We start from the raw sequence: 13,162 nt of genomic DNA, 5'->3' as shown, positions 1-13,162 counted from the left end.
ATCAAAGTTTGGCTGATGTTTCCAGGATAATGATCTAATGTCAAAATAATTTCAGGTCCCATGTGATGCTAGGCTATCTGTTATCAAGCTACATGCCTCTATCCCGATTTTAATAGGAAAGATAGGCACCATCTGATTTAATCATTTTAGTACCTATTTTATTTCCCTATTCCTATGGGATTGAGGCATAAACTGTAACTTGATCTACACAACAGATGGCATGAAACATAGGCTCATCTCGACATTGAACCAACAGCTAACTCGCTTTAATCTCTTAAAAAATGGGGGATCTGATATCCAGGAGGTCTCTGTGTACCTATTTGTGTGAAGGTTAGGAAATTATATAAATAGTTTATTGCAAGAGTCTGGGACTGGGACAGTGTCGTTTTATGTAACAGTTGAAAGGACAGGAAAGATCTGAATTGGAAATTAAAGCCTTCTGCTGTTTAGTTGGGGAATGTCTACACCTCCAGCTGTGTGCAAAACTGGTTCCAAATATGGCACTCCGGCCATTAATTACACAGCAAGGGGCTTCTAAAATAGCTAAAAGAAGACATATTTCTTCTACATGTAGCCAAAAAACCAAACAAGATAAGTACAAGATTGGAAAAACAACAATGGTTTCTAAAGGAAATATGATGACGTGGTCCTCTGTAGCTCAGCTGGTAGAGCACGGCGCTTGTAACGCCAAGGTAGTGGGTTCGATCCCCGGGACCACCCATACACAAAAAAAAAATGTATGCACGCACGACTGTAAGTCGCTTTGGATAAAAGCGTCTGCTAAATGGCATATTATTATGATGTTTTTCAATCAAAATATGTAGAGTTAATTGATAACACAAATAATTTGCTTACACAGACTTGCCCCAACCACACTCTTATCGTAGGGTAATTTGATAGAATGGTTATTTAATTTCTCCATGTATAACACACAGTGGCGAACCATCATTCAGGGCAGGTGGGGCCACCTGTTTTTTTTTGTGTGCCTGTTTTGATGTTATTTTGCCATTAATACATGACACATATCAGTTTGCAAACAACGTAATAAAAATGGAGTTAATAAAGCCGCATATAAGCATGGTCTCTTTTTTGCTTTCTTGAGTAAGGCAGCTCCAAAATGCAGGTGTTTCAGCCTAGCTCAGTGCTTTCTGTGGTGTGGGGCAGCCAGCAGAAAAAATATGGTTGGTAATGTTCTCTAGTTGCGCCGTGATTGGCTCAGTGTTCTGTCACTCATGAGGACACTATGTCACCGCAAAATCTACGGGGAGAGCTCGAGAATTCAAGCCCCTTGGGTGCTGCCATAGAGTTACGTTAGAAGTGCCCATCCAAGAAGGCTCAAGGTCATTGGCCACAGACAAAATGACGTCAAATCACGTTATATCTACAGTAGCTTTAATTGGACTGATAATGTCTACATCAAATTTACAAATCTTAGCTAGCAGTCATCATCATGAATCAAGTCGACAATCTACTGGCAAATCCTTTTCAATCCTTGTCATATGAAGAGAAATTATAGATAAAACGTATTGGTGCTCATCGGCCATTGGACATAAACATTACACAACAAGGTGGAAATCACAAATTCAACAATGAGTTGTTTGGATGGAATCAGTGGCTAACTGCAAGCATTGCAAAGCAATCACTAGCCTGTTATTCAGTGTGGTGGATGTGTGGTCCAAGTCTGGGTTTAAGGTTCTCTTTTCCAAGCTTAAAATAATAAACATTCAACATTGGCCATGCTGTCAATCCAGCATGACTTCTGCCTCTTCCAAAACAACTGGAAACTCGGAACTGGGAAATCTCAGACTTCAGTGAGTTCAAGACAACTGGGAACTCTGAAAAAAATGAGCTCCGACTGGGAAAATACATTTTGAACGGTCATCCAACTCGGAATTCCAAGTCGGGAACTAGGGCCTCTTTCTAGAGCTCCGCCCTGAAGATCACTAACGTCATGATTTGACCTTGTTTTTTTCATAGTTCCCAGTTGTCTTGAAAGCACCATACATACAGAGAATGCCAGACTTTGATGACAAAGTTTGATGACAAAATTTGCCCATGAAGGACCGCCACGCCACCTTCTTGTTCAAGTGAGCACAGCACAACAAGGTGAGATTTTTTTTAATTGTATGCTGCTGTATAAATTATGTAATATGGCAGGGAGATATGTATACTGTAGCTAAGAAAGTAATACTAAGTGTATGTTGTGTAGTAAGCGGTTAGTAGCCCATGTGACTCACCCTAATAATCTGGTCGCTTTTCCTCTCATAATTTAACCTACTGTTCTGACTTGGTGGTGCACATGTAGCCTATAGCCTGTTTTAGAGAAATATCGTCATTGAATATTGTAAGAGCTTTCTTTGTCTTGATTATATGCCCCCTTTATATGCTTATACAGTGGCTTGCGAAAGTATTCACCCCCCTTGGCATTTTTACTATTTTGTTGCCTTACAACTTGGAATTAAAATGGATTATTTGGGGGTTTGTATCATTTGATTTACACAACATGCCTACCACTTTGAAGATGCTAATTATTTTTTATCGTGAAACAAACAAGAAATAAGACAAAAAAACAGAACTTGAGCGTGCATAACAATTTTAGTCTCATCTGACCAGAGTACCTTCTTCCATATGTTTGGGGAGTCTATGAGTTTTGGTGGGTGGCCCTCTCTTGGCAGGTTTGTTGTGGTGCCATTTCTTTCCATCTTTTAATAATGGATTTAATGGTGTTCCGTGGGATGTTCAAAGTTTCAGATATTTTTTTATAACCCAACCCTGATCTGTACTTCTCCACAACTTTGTCCCCAACCTGTTTGGAGAGCTCCTTGGTCTTCATGGTGCCGCTTGCTTGGTGGTGCCCCATGCTTAGTGGTGTTGCAGACTCTGGGGCCTTTCAGAACAGGTGTATATATACTGAGATCATTTGACAGACCATGTGACACTTAGATTGCACACAGGTGGACATTATTTAACTCATTATGTGACTTCTGAAGGTAATTGGTTGCACCAGATCTTATGTAGGGGCTTCATAGCAAAGGGGGTGTATACATAATTAAAATTTTAGAATTTTTTGAAAGAAGTCATTTTTTTCATCTATCACTTCACCAATGTGGACTATTTTGTGTATGTCCATTACATGAAATCCACATAAAAACCCATTTAAATTACAGGTTGTAATGCAACAAAATAGGAAAAACGCCAAGGGGGATGAATACTTTTGCAAGGCACTGTACACTGACACCCCAACATACACACACTACATACGCCCACACACACATAACATGCGCACACATGCATACTGACGCCACACACACACACACACTGCTACTACTGTCTTATCTATCCTGTTACCTAGTCACTTTACCCCTACCTATATCTACAGTACATAGCTACCTCAATAACCTCGTACCCCTGCACATCAACTCGGTAGTGGTACTCCCTGTATATAGCCATGTTATTTTTTACTCGTTATTGTTATTCATTATTCACTGTATATTTATTCCTCGTGTCACTATTTCTATTTGTTATTTAATTTTTTTTCTTTAACTCTGTATTGTTGGAAAAGGACCCGTAAGTAAGCATTTCACTGTTAGTCTAAACCTGTTGTTTATAAAGCATGTGACAAATACAATTAGATTTTTTATTTTATTTGAAACTCTATTGGGGAAGCCCCAAGCTATATTCCATGTTTGTCCCAGGCTTTGCCCCATTGTTGATACGCCTACATCCCCCTACCACAGCCTCCTCTCTGCACCTGGGTCTCTTGCATAATCGACAATCTCCAGATGTCATGGTAACTGGTGACCAACGAAAAGCAAAAAGAGGTGTTGGTAGATCAACCTCTCTACTTTAACCTTTGACCTACTTTAACCTCCAGTTTGATACTGTGGCGATACTACTGTTTATATCGTTCCGAAATTGATAATACATGATACGTTGATTGTTGCGTTGATTGCTCTACTGGACTGAACATGTAAATGAAAACAGGCAGGACACACATACGCATGACTCATGCAAGCACAAGCGAATGTGTGCACACACAAACACAGTGCTATATTGGCACCCCTATTAAATTTTCCTTTTGTGATATAGTATAACACTGATATACAGCATTGTTCAATCACAGGTTCCAATATGACTTATGGGCTGTGAGCAGTCTCTTTTCTAGAGTTTTTACATCGCAATCCTTAAGTGGTCTCCACAGTCTACGCAAACAGAGCCGATAGAGGTCCGTTTGCGTCGCTCTCTACGTAGTTCTACGTACATTTATGTGACAATTTTTGGAACGCGATGCAAACGGACCTCCGTCGGCTCCGTTTGCGTAGACCGTGTAGAGCCCTTTACAGTGGGTATTATAAGTATTCACCTTCCTTGTTTTTTTTCCCGTTTGTTGCGTTACAAATTGTGATTGAAATATATTGAATTGTGTGATGTTTTTTTTTTCATTGATCTACACAAAATACTTGATAATGTCAAAGTGAAAATAAAATGTAAATGTATAAATTAGTTCAGGAGTAAAATTTACATGGACTCACTCTGTGTGAAATAATAGGGATTTACATTATTTTTCCTGACTACCCCTTCCCCTGTCTGCCATACAACATCTGTAAGGTCCCTCTGTCAAGTATTGAATTTCAAGCATGGATTCAACTACAAAGACCAGGGAGCTTTTCGAAAGCCGCATAAAGAAGGGCAGTGATTGGTAGATGGGTAACAACTAAATCAGACATTGAATGTCTCTTTAAGCATGGTCAAGTTAATTATTATGCTGTGGATTATATATTAAACCACCCAGATACAGTCATCCTTCTGAACTGAGCTGCAGGACAGTAAGGAAACTGCTCAGGGATGTCACCATTAGGCCATTGGTAATTTTAAAACAGCTACAGAGTTCAATGGCTGTGATGGGAGACAATTGTGGATCGATCAACAACATTGTAGTGACTCCACAATAATGACCTAAATGACAGATTGAAAAGAATAATACAAATATACAGAATACAAATATTCCAAAACATGCATTGCTAAAGTAATACAATGCCTTATGTTCAAGGCAAATCCAACACATCACTGAGTAACTGCCTCCTTATTTCCAAGCATGGTGGTGGCTGCGTCATGGTATAGGTATGCTTGACATAGGCAATGACTAGCTAGTTAGCTACAACAAGACTGGGGAGATTTTTCAGGATAAAAAGAAACAGTGTGGAGCTAAGCACAGGCAAAATCCTAGAGGAAAACCTGCTTCAGTCTCCTTTACACCAGACACTGGGAGAGGAATTTACCTTTCAACAGGACAATAACCTAAAACACAAGGCCAAATCTACACTAGAGTTGCTTACCAATATTCCTGAGTGGGCAAGTTACAGTTTTGACATAAATCTGTTTGAAAATCCACGGCAACACTTGAAAATTGTTGTCTAGCCATGACCCCCAACACCTTGACAGAGCTTGAAGAATTCTGAAAATAATGAGCAAATATTGCACAATTCAGGTGTGCAAAGCTCTTAGAGACTTACCTAATAAGACACAGCTGTAATTGCAGCCAAAGGTGTTTCTAACATGTATTTACTCAGGGGGTGAATACTTATCTAATCAAGATACAGTATATTAGTGTTTTATTTTTCATTAATCTAAAAATAAAATGGATTTTTCTTCCACTTTGACATTACAGAGTATTTTGTGTAGATCGTTGAAAAAAAAAAGACAATTAAATCCATTTTAATTCCATTTTGTAACACAATAAAATGTGAAGAAATCCAAGGGGGGTGAATACTTATGAAAGGCACTGTATGTAGTTAGTGAGTAAACCTGTGGGTGAACAAAGTGGGAGTGAACTACAAGCTCCTGATGGATCCATATCCAAATATGTTGAGGGTTTTGTAATGCCAACCAAAAGTATACTAATGTAAAAATAGTTGTATATGAGACATTTGTTAGAACCCTTAACTCACCTGTCAAAATCTTGTGAAGTCTCGAATTGCAATCCATGTTGTTTTTTTTGTCAAATTCCATGATTGATGGTCACAACACCGCAATCACTATGCCCTTCGATCTGAAGCTTGAAGACTCAAGTGCAACGATAATACACACAGAAATATGGGCGTATTGTATTTACTTGCTTTAGACTTGGTGGAGGAAAATCACATTACCCCCAACTATGGGGAGGAATGAAGATGCTGATGCACTTTCACCTCATAACTGCTGGTCCATTAATAAAAGCTGCCTTGGTTTTGGTTGTGGCAAGTCTTACATGTTGATGGTGTTTGAAGATAGGGCTAAACCTTCGTGGTGACTTTCACAAGTGTAGAAAGGTACGATGTTGTTCAAGTAAACAAACAGGCTAAAAACAGCAATATGAGATATGAACCTCCCGAGTGGCACATTAGACCACTGTAGGTTATAATCAGACATCTAACGTCATAGGTACAACGTTCAGGTAATTTAGCTGATAATATAATCTCGTGACATTTTTCAGTGGACAGCAATGTTGCAAAGCTATCTAATCAGCAGTCAGTAGAAAGGCAAGTTAACCGCAAGATAGCTAACGTTACTGTTAGCTTAGCTAGCTAACATAAACACAAACATACATTTTGGGGTTTATCGAAATGGATAAAAATTACACAACAACATACAGTGTACAACTGTATATATACGACCTATCAAGAGGAATGGCTCGCAATCTCAGCCCCATCATGTTAGGTAAGTGAGCTCAGTCTCGACATCTTCCCCAGATAATGAGGCTGTGTAGCTAGCTAGCTGCCGGTTGAGATTGATTGAGCACGTCGGCAGGCCTTTGATCCAGCTGATGGCTAGCTAGTTACCTGGCTAACATTACTCTTGCAATGAATTCTTTTTTTTTTAAACTATCATTATTAACTTTCTAGCTAGTTCGCTACAACCTGTCAATTGAAGTAAGTTTGAGCTTGGTTTATATAGTATAGCCTAGCTATTCAAAGGCTTATTCTTCAGAATTTCAGCTCAACAATATTACAACGTTTACGTTAGCTAAAATGCTAGCTAGCTACACAAGACAAGAGGTGTGTGCGAGCTTGATTGACATACATGCACATCAATAGCATCAAGCCTCCGTCCCACATATATATTTTAATGTGTTACAGGAAAACAACTTGATGGCATTTGGTAAGAATTCTCCCACCTATAATTTTGTGACAATACAATTAATCCACACATCAAGCTAATATCATTAAGAACACCAATAGGCTATTATTGTCTTTACTGTCACTCTGCAATTCTTCAAATGATTATTTTCATGTCCAACATCTAAGTCATATTGTAACCATCCACTCCTGTACACTCATTCCTGTGTTTCTAACAGGCACTCAGCCATTGTGGTTTATGGAGACGAGTTCTACTTTGGAGGAGTGGGTATTTCCAGTTGCTCACCGGTAAGCCTAAAATGATGTATTGGCTAATATCCTCCTAATATTTGCTAAGACCTACTTCAGTGTGCCCTCTACTCTTTATCATAGGTTTACACTAGCTGACAGTAAGACTAGGCCTACATTGGTATGACCTTCAAAGAGGAGGGAAGTTAAACGCATAGGATATACAGGGACGTTTTGGGGGTTGGTGTTTTGTAGGATAATATGGACTTTATGTGTTTTAGGGGGGAACAATGCTTGGTTCCCCAGACACTGTGGTGGAATTAGGAAACACAGAGGTGACAGAGGAGATCTTCATGGACTACCTGTCCTCGCTAGGAGAGGACACATACAGGTGTGTGTGTCACAAAAAAAGTATTGTTTTTGGGTAACTCACCTCATCCACCACCACCTTGGTGGACACATCAGCCATGAACACAACATAGCAGTGATGGCTGATTTAGATCTGAGATTTCTTTCTGTTCTTGTTCTTCCATAGAGGCGACAAGTACAGGTTGTTTGAGCACAACTGTAACACCTTCACTAATGAGGTGGCCCAGTTCTTAACAGGCCGGAAGATCCCTTCTTACATCACAGACCTGCCCTCCGAAGTGCTCTCCACGTGAGTATACATACTTAGTAGCTGAGCGACAGATACTAGTAATGCAGTACTGACTTGTGTACCTCTCTGACCCTGTACCCTGTTCCTCTCTCTAACCATTTAGACCCTTTGGTCAGATACTCCGGCCTATACTGGACTCCATCCACATCGCTCCTCCTGGGGGGAACGTCATCAATGGTCGCCACAGCTAAACTGCCTGAACTGCACACAGTAATATTTAGATATGTTCTAATTTACATTTTCAAAATGGAGGTCGGTTATTGAAGAAACAATGGAGGGTAAATCTCAGTGAGTCTAGTCAGTCAAACTGCTTTTGTACTGCGTATGCTTGGTATTAGTATGATTGTTTTATAACTCCCCACCAGCAATGCTTTCGCCTTTTGTATATTTAAAAAATATCGATTCAGTTTCCAGTTTTTGTTTACGGACCTTCCTTATTGCCTCTAATGGTATGATCCTGATCTGAGGGAAAGCTGCACAACATTAACTTTCTCACAAATCCTCCAATATCATCAATATGATTTATAAGAAAGTTAGCGTGTATCTCAAGTCAGGGTTTCAGCATGACTTCCAATGGACTACTCCACCTTCCACCAGATGGTGTGTGCTATATACACCTCTTTGCCTTCACCTCTCACACCTTGGTGTTAATGATGCTGATCGTGTGATATGAAGGATTAATGCTGAAGTGCACAAAATCTGCATTAGTCCTCTGGATGAAGAAAGTATCTTGTGTGTGTTTGAAATAATCTCAGAAATGTAATTTATTATGAAAAAGTTTTAAAAAATGTGTGTTGGGGTCAAATTATACTTATTCTTGTATCATTTTAATTGGGCCATCAGTGGGGGCAATAACTCTTCACATATCTATACTTATTAGACTAGGCAACAAATGTGTAAGTGTAGTAAAGTCCTCTTATTAAATGCACACATTCACTGTAACTCCTAGCACTCCTAGCATAGGATCATTCAGTAGGACAGTACAGTAAACTGTATGTTCTGTAAAAGACAGAGCACCTCTGGTATTGCATCAGACAGGTAATCACAGCATGGCATATCTCTAATGCGATGGTGGCACTATCTCTTCATAAAAAGAATGACTCCACCAATAGGTGCTTGTGTGTTTTAGTGAAAGAGACAAAGCCCTTCACCTTGGTATGTTGCTCACGTAACCACCTTCTACAATCAACCTGACCAATGAAATGTATTGTACACCTCATCCTTATTTGTAGTTTTATTTATTTCAGGATCAGTTGCTGGCTGCTAAATGTAATGATGCATTTCAGTATATTTTTATGAATACTATATTAGTTATGTATGGTTATTTATGTATGGATAATTGTTTTTGCACATTGCTTGCTTGTTTTGTAATTGTATCTATAAATAAAGCCATTCACAGCAAATTTTACTCTGTGCGCAGTTCTGAGAAAGTGTCTGTGTTACCCTTCCAGTGTTAGGCATGCAAAGTATTGGTCCCACAAGCTGGATTTGAAACATGTTTTTGCTCCATTAAAGGAACTACAGTTCATTAGATAAATAGTCTCCATATTCATATCTATCTAAAGCACAATTTTAGACTGACTTCTTCCTGTTCTGATGTTGATTAGATGTTGCCGTTCGCACGGCTGTTTTCAGCAGGACCAACCCCATCACTAGTAATCATGTGAAGGATAAATTGTCCAAACAAACTTCAGTGTACTTGCAGTGACCTTGACTGAAACATCATTTGCTCAGGCTACTGTCACAGTGTGTTAGAGGACAAAGTCTTCAGTCATACTTTTTGCATGATTGTTATGTTTGTGTCATAACTTAGTAGTTGTTATGTTGTCATGGCCCTGTCTCTAAGTGTTAGTGCAAACTTTATATGAAAGTACAGCTGCCAACAAGATTGTGTTTATATCTGCTTCTTATCTGAACCTAGAAATCCACAGTTCAGTGGAATAACAAAGCATTCATGGTTTTTATTTTCATGCAGAATACGGATGATATTATTTCGAAAATGTTGTTGGGGAAAATACAAGTCATGAGCTAGTAGTCCTTGTTTTATTACCTCATTGCTCCATCCTTGTAAGAGCTGAAGACCCACACAACGCACCCATGTGGATTTCTGGATAATTCTAGCGCATATGAAGAGAGAGCACTTGGGCTGTGCTTTGGTGACAGACCTGTCAAGACAAATAACACCATGTTTGCATTTTGGGAACACAAAAGTAGGGATGAGGCTTGGTGCTGTTCCGGGGAAGGTCACCTTAAGGTGCTATGGATCTTTATGTATACCCCCATCTCTGCTCTCTTCTACACCAACTTCTTAGAGTGGTGGTGGAAATGTTGGGGGGGGGCAAAGTTGTTAACATGGAACTACCTCCGTGAGAGAAACTCTGAGTCACACTCACCCTCCCCAGTGACAAACCGTTATATGGCAGACAATTTTTTTTTCTTTCCTTTAATGTGACTCAGAGGTCTTGGACGAGTATCCAAAGGGATGGAAGGTGGTGACGAAGAGGCAACTCTAGGTAAACACCACCTACAGTGGTTGGAGTTGGAGTTCATGTCATGAATCTCACATTAGCTTAGGAGGAGCCACTGTAATAGGAAATTGAGTTGGACTGCTACGTTTGCATAAGTACATGTAGGTGTTGCTAGTTAATATTCTGTGTGGTAATAATTCATAAAAAATAAGTATTAATAATTAAAACCTCAGGTCAAGTCATTTGATTTTGCAGATTGCCCTAATACATCTAGGATTAATTAACTAAAACCCAAGGTCAGGATTTTAATTGAATGTAACACACACACACACACCACTCCTAAAATACTGCTTGTTCCTGCAGCTATGAATTTCACATTGAAGGATAAAAAAACGGATCAAATTACAGTGTTGCACAATACTACAGTACAGTACAGCAAACTATAGCATTGCATGGCACTCTTTCCTGTAATACTTTGCATTTATTAACATTTTAATCCAAGTCCAAGCACACCACCATTCAAGTGCTCCACCATGTAGCAATCACATTTAGTTTGATGTAATGTTTATACTGTCCAATCAAGCTTGTTCAAACATCTCTTCATCTATCTTAGGTGTCAGTTTGCATGACTGCCAATTTTGTCACTCCGTCCTCTCTCCAACATCCAGGGATTTCCGTTTGGTTGCCCTTCTCCCTTCTCCCTTCTCCCCACCACCCCTCTACCCTTCTTCACCAGTTCTCTTGCAATGGCAAGGGGTCATGACATTCTCATCACATCTTCCTCAACATGACATTTTTGGGTTTGTTTTTACAGCGACATTGAGATTCCTTATGTAATGAAACACTCTATATAAAATACATATACAGTATTATTATTATTACCCATTTGTGTCCTCTCAAATCCAACATTCAATTTACACTTTGTACATCTCAATGTGTGAGAGTTACATTTACTCTTAAAGAAATGTAGCTTGTATCATGACAAAACAAATGCTAATTGTTTAAAGAGGAAGAACCTTGATTCTCCACTTCCTCTCTCTAACTTTCCACCTCAGGAAGCGCCCAGCTGTCAGGGTCACCATATGGGAGATCCCATGAGAAACAGACCTGCCTGACCTCAGAGTCTGAGTCACGGCAGATACTGTAAACTGCCATGCACCTGCATACATACATAAATATAGGCATCTTGGTCCTCTCCTCCTTCTGGTGGGTTCGTCACTGAGCCATTTTCTGAAATGCCCTTGGGTTGTCCCATCTGATGTTTGTGCGTGTATATGATAGTGAATTAATGCTCTATAATGGGAGCTCTGTGCAACCTCGCTGATGCCTTTAATAGTTTTGTTCATCAGATCATAAACGTTCTACCCTCTTGCAACTACCTGCCAGTATAAATACTGTACAATGACTGTAATGGCTTGCTGCACAGTGCGCACATATACCCATGCACGAATGCATGCACACAAGCGATCAAGCTCACACACTAATAATATACTAGCACTTTGAGATTTGTGCTGTTACTCTTTTTTTCTTGGACAACATCCTGCTCTGAGGGCACAATTGGAAAGCATTGCATCAAAATGAGCTGGATTCAGGAAATTGCCTTATTTCTTTGCCCCATCCACACTTACAGGCTCGTTCCACCAATTAGGTGCCTTTTGTCATAAGGAGCACATGTTCAACTTAATGAAAAACAAGTTTTCCCATCACAAGAGGTTTAAATAAGAAAAAAACATAGTAAGTACATATTAAGTGCCAAATAAAGTAACAGGGTTGACCGTAACAGTATTGTGTGTGTGATTTCATCTTAAATCAGCCATAAATACTCTTGTGACAGGGGGAATGGAAGCTTGTTGTGTGTAACATGGAGAGGCAATTGACAAAAATGATAATTGTGAAAACATTTCTAGCCTGTCTATCTAACAGGTTGTCGTGTTATGCTCGTTTTCCACCACGAAACACAAAAAAATGCCCCCAAAAAGTAGAACCAGCTCACCTGCTTTTACACTATGATTTGACTATTAGATGTTCAATGTTTCTTCAGAAACAATGATTTAAAAAGCAATAGTTTCACCATATTAAAACAAGAGGGTTGACCTTTAATAGTTTCACCATATTAAAACAACAGGGTTGACCTTTAATAGTTTCACCATATTAAAACAACAGGGATGACCTTAAAATGAGGGAAATATTATTTTATTAAACCAAAAATTGGAAACATTAATCATAAGAAATAAATAATAATCTTCAGAAATGACTTTATCAAATGCTGCTGACTTTTGGCACTTTAGCAAGTCTTTATTCATTTTTTGTATTATTATTGAAGTTTCCATGTGGTCTAAATTAACAGGCTTTTAAAATGCAATATTGGTGCACAATTTCTACTTAAAATATCAAAGGGATGTAAAAGGCACTTATTTAGTGGAACGACCCGACAGCAGTGGGCAAATCGATCTACAGCTATCCACTTTGGCCGCTATCGCAATAACATAGAGCTCTACTCTGTACGGCATGCCGAGTCCAGAGAGGTTATATACTATATCGACAAAATGGAAGGCTCATGGTACTTCACATGGAAAGCGCTGTCGATGCCTCTGTTCATGTCCCACAGAGCTGAAAGGCAGTCAAATAGGTTCTATAAGGCAGTGGTTCCCCCGCAAAAAAATGTAAGGAACTCAGTCCGGCTTTCAACTTAC

At 39.3% G+C, this 13,162-nt stretch overlaps 1 protein-coding gene across 1 annotated transcript; it reads left to right on the top strand.

The window, feature by feature from the left end:
* Positions 1-5,963: 5,963 nt before the first annotated feature.
* On the top strand, positions 5,964-9,392 carry LOC121570417 (desumoylating isopeptidase 1-like). Its single transcript, XM_041881878.2, has 6 exons — positions 5,964-6,696; positions 7,116-7,137; positions 7,334-7,403; positions 7,625-7,734; positions 7,879-8,001; positions 8,105-9,392. The coding sequence occupies exons 1-6, from the start codon at positions 6,603-6,605 to the stop codon at positions 8,190-8,192; spliced, it is 507 nt and encodes a 168-aa protein (XP_041737812.1). The 5' UTR covers positions 5,964-6,602; the 3' UTR covers positions 8,193-9,392.
* The last annotated feature ends 3,770 nt before the right edge of the window (positions 9,393-13,162 follow it).

The sequence above is a fragment of the Coregonus clupeaformis genome, chromosome 7, assembly GCF_020615455.1.
Source record: "Coregonus clupeaformis isolate EN_2021a chromosome 7, ASM2061545v1, whole genome shotgun sequence".
NCBI lineage: Eukaryota > Metazoa > Chordata > Actinopteri > Salmoniformes > Salmonidae > Coregonus > Coregonus clupeaformis.
This window is presented reverse-complemented; position numbering and strand designations above follow the sequence as displayed.

Coding starts and splice junctions, on each gene's coding strand:
- LOC121570417 (XM_041881878.2), top strand. CDS start 6,603: ATGGATAAAAATTACACAACAACATACAGTGTACAACTGTATATATAC. Junction 6,697..7,115: donor TCTCAGCCCCATCATGTTAG/GTAAGTGAGCTC, acceptor AATGTGTTACAG/GAAAACAACTTGATGGCATT. Junction 7,404..7,624: donor GTATTTCCAGTTGCTCACCG/GTAAGCCTAAAA, acceptor TATGTGTTTTAG/GGGGGAACAATGCTTGGTTC.